At 41.6% G+C, this 7474-nt stretch overlaps 1 protein-coding gene across 1 annotated transcript in view; it reads left to right on the forward strand.

The window, feature by feature from the left end:
- Positions 1 to 7474, forward strand: part of IBTK (inhibitor of Bruton tyrosine kinase) — a 117551-nt gene that overhangs the window by 20824 nt on the left and 89253 nt on the right. The window contains exons 3-5 of the mRNA XM_019520435.1: positions 35 to 131; positions 2491 to 2615; positions 5099 to 5209. Coding sequence (XP_019375980.1) covers positions 35 to 131; positions 2491 to 2615; positions 5099 to 5209 — 333 coding nt within the window. The remainder of the gene's footprint in view (positions 1 to 34; positions 132 to 2490; positions 2616 to 5098; positions 5210 to 7474) is intronic.

Genomic DNA, 7474 nt, shown 5'->3' on the forward strand with positions numbered 1-7474 from the left:
TTTTTTTTTTTTTTTTTTTTTTTTTTTCATTCAGCATGGGGTTAGTTTGTATATCCAAGATAAAGAAGGTTTATCTGCCTTGGATCTTCTGATGAAGGATAGACCAGCTTATGTAATCTTCAAGAAAACTGGTAGGGCATCAAATAATAGCTCATCCTGCAGGATTCTCTGTCTTCTACCAACCTTGTGTTTCTGTGTGTGCATGCATACTCATGCTTCTGTATGAACCATACTATTTTTAATTGACTAAACACAGCTTCAAGTACCATAGCGTTAGTAATCATTATTGTCTCTTGATAAGAGCACAAAATAAAAGCTTGTTCACATGTGCCAAATGTGAAACGTTTGATGCTAGCAGCAATTGAAATGTTAGAGTAAGCAAGAGTGAGTCTCTATTTGTTCCTTTTAAATTGGGGTGGACAATTATTTCAGCCTGAGAGCTACTTAGGGAGTTTTGTCGTGGGCCAGGTCTGCAGCCCAGCCTCCCCCACAACCCCTCCGCTCCCAACAGGTCAGCAAAACTCTCTAAGTGGCTGTGCTCTGCCTTCGGCCAAGCAGTTGGTATGGGGCCATTGGTGGGTGGGCATTGGCATCTGGGAGTGGGATGAGTGGGCTGGGCCTGGTCTGGGGTTGTGTGGCTGTGATAGTACAGAGCTAGGGCCGGTGCCTGGGGCAGAGCTACAGTGCACTCCCCACACGCTGCTGAGATGGGCACCAGTTACATGGGAAGAGGATCACGGCTCTGCCCTGGGCCCTTGTTATGTGTTGTTACCATCTTGGGGTTTCAGTGAAGACTGGCCGGGATCCATGTGGGCAGGGTGCTGAGCCAGGTGAATGGGATTGGAGGTGTGGGCAGGTGGGGAGTGGCATCCAAGAGTGGGATGGGGCTGGGTCTAGGATCTTGCCTTGTTGACAGTGTGGGGCCATGTCTCAGGCCAGTGGCATGCAGGGAATGGATCACAGCTCTGGCCTGGCGCTACACTGTCACTGCCCTGTGAACCTGGCCCTGCCTGCCCAGCTCCCAGATGCTGCTCTCTGCCCATCCGTGGCCCCATCCCATCCGCCTGGCTGCATGCCCTGTCTGCATGGGTCCCAGCACTGGGTGTGGGGCAGATGGGCTGGGTGTCTGGGCAGTTGGGCTAGGTCCAGTGGTAGCCGTGGCAGCTGGAAGGAGCTGCTGCTGCCAGGAAATGAGTCTGGCCGACACACCACCCCAGTCCTGCTGCGTGTGCCTGCGGGTGGTGGGACCAGCTGCACGTGCCACGGCCTGGACTGACCCCTGTGCCTGGGCCAGGTTGGAATGGGGTACCTGCACCTGTGGGCCATATTTTGCCCACTCTTGTTTTAGATCCTCATGTATTCTGGGGGAAGGGAGGTGGCTGGGGAAGGGGGGAATTGAGACCGTAATGACTTAAGAAGTAATTCTGTCTATTAAGTTTAAGTTACTCCTGGTTTTCAACAGAATTAAGAGCAGAAATAGTATCCTAATTATGTTAATCTTCAAAGGATTGTTAGAACAGCTTTTCAATTTCCGTTTTTTTAAAGTAAGTAATCGTGACAGCCAGCATGTTAACTAGTATACAACTGGCTCCTTGAGAATATGGATGTAAGAATAGTCTTACAAGTTAAAAACTTTGAAAAATTCTCCTTATCTACATAAACATCTTCTTAGATTATAAGTTTAAAAATATTAATTTATCCACCTTTTATTGAAGCTCCTTTTTCATGGTTTTTTTTTCCCCTCAGCTTTAGTTAACTTGAGCAATGGAAATAGTTTATCTGTTTGCTCTTTTACTTGGTTAAATACTTACAGTGTTACTTGGTTGCATAATATCTTAGGTTATTTCTGTTGTTCCTAGAGTACATTTAAACACTATTTCATGATTGTTTTCATTTTTTTTTTTCCTTCTTTTTGCCTCTAAGCAGTACTGGATTATTTGGCAATCTTGTTTTCAGACCTGTGTATTCACTACTGATTTTGATTTTTATCAGAGAAGAAATAGACTTTTAGTCTTTCCCCCCAATAAAGTTATTCTTGAACAAGAAAGAGCAAAAGTACTTTTGATGCAAAAGTTACTTTTTTTTTACAGACCTGCAAAATTTAAAGACCCCATCAAATGTAACTACAGTGATCTGAGAGTATGGATTCTGATCTGTATAACTGTTCATGGTTGTAAAATTAGTAGGGTAATTTGTGCAGTTCTGTATTTAGACTTTGCATGTACAGTAAATGTTTTCACCGGTGATTGCTTTATATGAAAAAATATTAAGATACTTGTGAGTCTGGGAAATAATGTAAAGGGGACACTTTGGTCTTGAGTCTTTTTCTTGTTAAATTATGGCAATTTACATTATTATTCTTTTTTTAAAAAAGGCTTGTTTTAATAAAACCTTATTTATTTTAAAATGGAGTTTTAAACATAAAATGGAGTTAAATTTAATTTCTCATACAGCAGCTGGTTTAGGTAGAATTTTGTCATTGCATTGTAGATCCCACAGAAGTCTACACTTGGGGAAACAACATAAACTTTACTTTGGGTCATGGTGGTCAGCAGAGTAAACACCATCCTGAATTGGTAGATCTGTTTCCTCGGAATGGACTCTATATCAAACAGGTATTCTGAAACCTAATACAGGTATCTTATCTGCATATTCTTGCGTAACCTGAAAGACACACAATTTATATACACCTACTGTAATGAGTCAGACTCATCTGCAGAGAAGTCTAGACCAGTGGTGCTCAAAGTTTGTTGGTCCATCAGGCCTGATAAGCAGCATGGGGCCTGTTTGTGGGCTGGATGGAGCCCTGTGGGCCTGGATTAGTCCTGGCCCTTTCTGGTCCTGTGTGCCCAGCACAGGGCCCAGGACTCCCCATGAGTCCCAAAATTTAGCAGCAATGGAGCAGTACCTATGTTCCCCGCCACCAAATTTTTGCACCTGTGAGGAGCTGAGGAACCCTGCTGGCTGAGGATTGAGCGCCTCTGGTCTAGGTAGTGAAGCTGATCTTCCTAGCGCTCATATGGACAGTCCTTGCTGCATTGGTCTACCATATATTTTCCTTTTAGTACCTGGACTGATCATTCACAGATCTTTTTATAGATGGTGATGAATATAAAAGCATGCATTACTGTTTTGATTGGTAGCCATGACAAATTCTTAAGCTCCGATGCAAAATTAACTTTCGTGTAGGTAACAGGTTAAATATTTCAGTTCAGGCATATGAAGCTATTTTAATTTCGTAATAACCTGTGTCATTTTAGACAGTGAGCTGAAGTTAAGGAAATAACTTGATAAAGTTTTTCTCTGTTCAGGCTTCATACACAGGTCCAATATGTTGCAGGATAAGTTATCACAAGGAAAAACTGACAGTCACCTGGTCCTTCATATAAGACTTTAGTTGCCACAGTATATCATATCATACCATATATTTACTCTTCAGCCTGGAGAAAAGAAGGTTCAGGGGGGACATGGTGGCAGCCTATAAGTATATAAGGAGGGTGCACCAGGATCTGGGAGAACAGTTGTTCACCAGGACTCTCCAAAGGATAATAAGGACTAAGCCACAAACTTCTGGAAGCCTGATTTAGACTGGGTATAAGGAAAAACTTTATAGTTCGAGTGTCCAGGGTCTGGAACAGACTCCCCCCAGAGGTGATGAAAGCACCTAATCTGGATTCATTCAAAAGGCATTTGGATGCTTATCTTGCTGGTATCATTTGGCCCCAGCAGACTTCCTCCCTCTAGCAGGGGGGCTGGACTCGATCTTGTGAGGTCCCTTCCAGCCCCTAATGTCTATGAAATCTATAAACACCAGCCTCTAATGTTTATGAAATCTATAAACAGTTTGTCCATGAAAACCATTATTGGAACTTGAGAATTATCAGTTGAACCAGCGTATTGAGGAAATAATTTTGCTGCATTCTTACGTTGTAGTGTAATTCAGTGTGTTTTATACAGCTCCTGTGATTTAAGACCATAGTGGTGGCCTTGACAAAAACCCAACAGATGGAATGTTAATTTGTTAGGCTGCTGTTGTCCAAACATGGACTTGTATATTTATTAAAGCATTAGGTCTGGTCCATTAGTTTTGTGTGTTGTTAGATTACTATAAATTTGAAGTGACTTTACAAGTTGACTGGTAGTGCCTATTTTATAATTTTAGCTATGAAATTACTAATGATTAAGGTATAAAACTTCATTTAAAGTAAACAGATAACAGAGTGCAGTGCAGCTATAAGAATTTAGCGCTCTCTCAACCCTTATTTATCAGGATTTTTTTTAAAATGGTTTATCACAGCCTGAAAATGATGAAAATTAACTTGCTCGTGTGTCAATGTCTTGTGGGTATGGCACAGGACTTGGGAGGTAGGCATTTATGTTGTTTGTGCTACACTATGTTTCCTGGACTGTAGCAAAGGACGTTAGTTATTCAGTGCTCTTTGGCCTCTAGACCTTTCTAGTCACTAGGTTGTTTCTGGTGGGAGGGTACCATCGTTTCCAGCACCTGTTCAGGCAGCCATGAATCATTGACAAATAGATGCCAAAGCTGACCTCACTTTCATGAGGTGCAAGATTATTTTGTCTTCTGCCTCACTTTTATGGATGTTCTCCCAAAGCTGGAGGTGGATGCAGGAGGCCTATGCAACCTAAGGGAAATCTTGCATGGGCAAAATGAATTGGTCAGGTAAGCTTGTGAGGAGGCTTTGTGCTTTCATAGATGGGCTAGAGAATTGGGGTCCTATGTGAGCCCAGGAATTATTTTACATTTGTAACTGAGACAATTTCAGTTCCTTAATGTTTGTAGAAGCAATTTGGAAATCATTGCCTCTTTCTTAGACTTAGAAACTAATTGATCAAGGTAATTTTTCTCAAAATAGTGCTTTAAATCATTTGATTATGTTCATAATTGGTTCTATAAATGTTTATATAACTTTACGAATAGCTACTCCATACTTTCTTTATAGTATATTGTACAATATTTTCCTGTTTTAAACCAGACTTCCCATAAACTTGCTGTTTGAGCTAAATAGTAATAATAAAAAAACCCAAACAAAACTTGAATTGACATAAAAAATAACATATATGTTTTTGTTTACAGGTGGTCCTGTGTAAATTTCACTCTGTGTTCCTTTCCCAGAAAGGACAGCTTTATACTTGTGGACATGGTCAAGGAGGGCGCTTGGGTCACGGAGACGAACAAACATGCCTGGTATCTTAGATTACAACTATACATTTAACCAGAGAATTCTAATTTCTCATAAGGAACCTAAGAATTCATTAAAGTATTTCCCAAGTGCACTATCAAGGTGCACTTTATATTTTCTTTCATTTTGGGGATTTTTTTTTTTAGCAATAACAATATGTTTTGGAAAACAATGGATAAATCACATTTTCATTTTAATATTTTAAATTTTTCTTAAAAGTTTTAAAATGCTTAAATATATTCTTTGCATAGTGCATAATCGCACTACATATCAGGAAATAAAAATTAGGAGTTCATTTTGGTGATGTGCACCTCATTCTTTGCAACTTTAAAATATTATTGGTCATTTCCTATTTATTTATTTTTTCTGAGAAACCTGTCAGTAGAATGAGGGTGGGCAAAGTTTTGAGAAATTGTGATGTTTAAGCCTGTATCTTGCAACATTGTGTACTGCAAAGTCTCTATTGACTTGATTTAGTATAACCATTATGAACTATGAATGGCAAGCCATAAGTGACTAAGTGCCATGCAAGTACCAGTATAATTTTAGACCATATATATTCAATAAATGTTGCACATCTCAAAAATATAGGCTAGCAGAATTATTTGGGGAATGTTTAATATCTCTTCTAAAACCAGGGTTCCAAATACTAGCTATCTCATGAAAAGTGTTAAAGATTTTGCTGTGGGTTTTGATGTACAATGGATGATGGATGTTGTAGAAAAACTTAAAACGTGTTGTGAATTGTGGTTTTAGTTTTAAAATTGTTTTTCTGAGCAGGTCTAGAAGCAATTATCTTGGAGAATCTGGATTCTTCTCTTTATGGGATAATGTTGTAACTGTAAACTTTGTTGACATTTTTGAGCCTGCACCATTATAATCTAAGAGGGAAAAATGTATGTAGGAGAAAGATGGAAGCCTTTCCCTGACAGGTTTTGATGGCTCCTGTCTTTTCTATCCTCCCACCCATCCTGGTTGGGTTTTTTTTAAATTTCTCCTAACTGTGGTGGTCAAACTATTCAGAGGTACTGGTGTATTTTTTAAAAAAAATATTTATTCTTTCTGGACAGTTGACTTAGTGTAAAGATTGCTGTAGATGTGTTTCAAAGTAATGTAAAAAGTATCTTTTTGTATTAATATGATCTCCATGTGATACACATTGTAATATAGAAATAAGGACCTAGTTAATTTGTGGATTTCACAGAAACTACAACATCTGGGATTGTCCAAGAAATCGACCAAAACCTCACTGCCGGGATTGGAAGGTGCTGGGTGGCATGAAGGGCATCAGACAAGATGACAGCTCCCCCTTTGTCCCTTTTCCCCCTGTTGGGGCATCTCTGCCAATCAGAGCTGAGGGGCAAGACAAAGAACAGCCAGCAATTAAGATGGTGGCCTCCCCCTTGTCCCTTCTCCCTCCCTTTGTGCCTCTTCATCAGTCAGTGCTGAGGGGCAGGGCTGCTGCAATATACCCGCGAAATGGGCTCTGTGAGTGGGCCGTGAAAAACCCTTTGACTCACTGCAATTTAAGTAGATCCCTATTAAAGGTGCTCCGATGCATCTGTCCCATATTGGATCAGCGCTGATATAGGGAAAATTGACAGTATCAAAAACCAGCTTTCTTTGGCTGAAATGGCTGATAAATGCCCTGTGCATGGGCACAGCTGCAGCATGTATGCGGCGAGGAGCCCAGCCCAGTGGCTTGGAGAACAGCATCTGGCTGGTACATCTGTTTTGGAGGAAGGGAAGGGGCATGGTGGTGGCAGATGGAGGCCCCCACTGTAAGGGTGGGGAGTGGAGCTGGGCCAGGGGCGGGGCAGACATTGCACAGCTGGGGAGGGGTGCAGAACGGAGCTGTGGCTTGTCCGGAGTGGGGTCAGCTCCTGCTGCCCCCACTGCCCTCCTCAAGACAGTAGTCAGGAAGGCACTTGGAGCCCAGGGTGTAGCTAGTATGGGGGTCCAGGAATGGTGGTCCTTCCTCAAGGAGGTATCCTTGGGGCACAGCAGGATGCAATTCCTCTGTGCAGGAAGGTGGGAAAAGGGTCCAAGAAACCTTCATGGCTGAGTGCAGATATCCAGGCTGGCCTGAGGGCAAAGAAAAAAGCATACTGGCAGTGGAAGCAGGGGGCAGGGGCAAAGGAGGAGTTCAACTCCCTGACTGGAGCTTGTAGGGATTTGGTAAGGAAGGCTAAAGCAGCACTGGAGCTTAGATTAGCTTCTGGGGTTAAGGATAACAAAAAGTCCTTCTTCAAGTATATAGGTAGCAAGAA

Source organism: Gavialis gangeticus, unplaced genomic scaffold, assembly GCF_001723915.1.
Source record: "Gavialis gangeticus isolate Ggan-Ray unplaced genomic scaffold, GavGan_comp1, whole genome shotgun sequence".
NCBI classification, from domain to species: domain Eukaryota; kingdom Metazoa; phylum Chordata; order Crocodylia; family Gavialidae; genus Gavialis; species Gavialis gangeticus.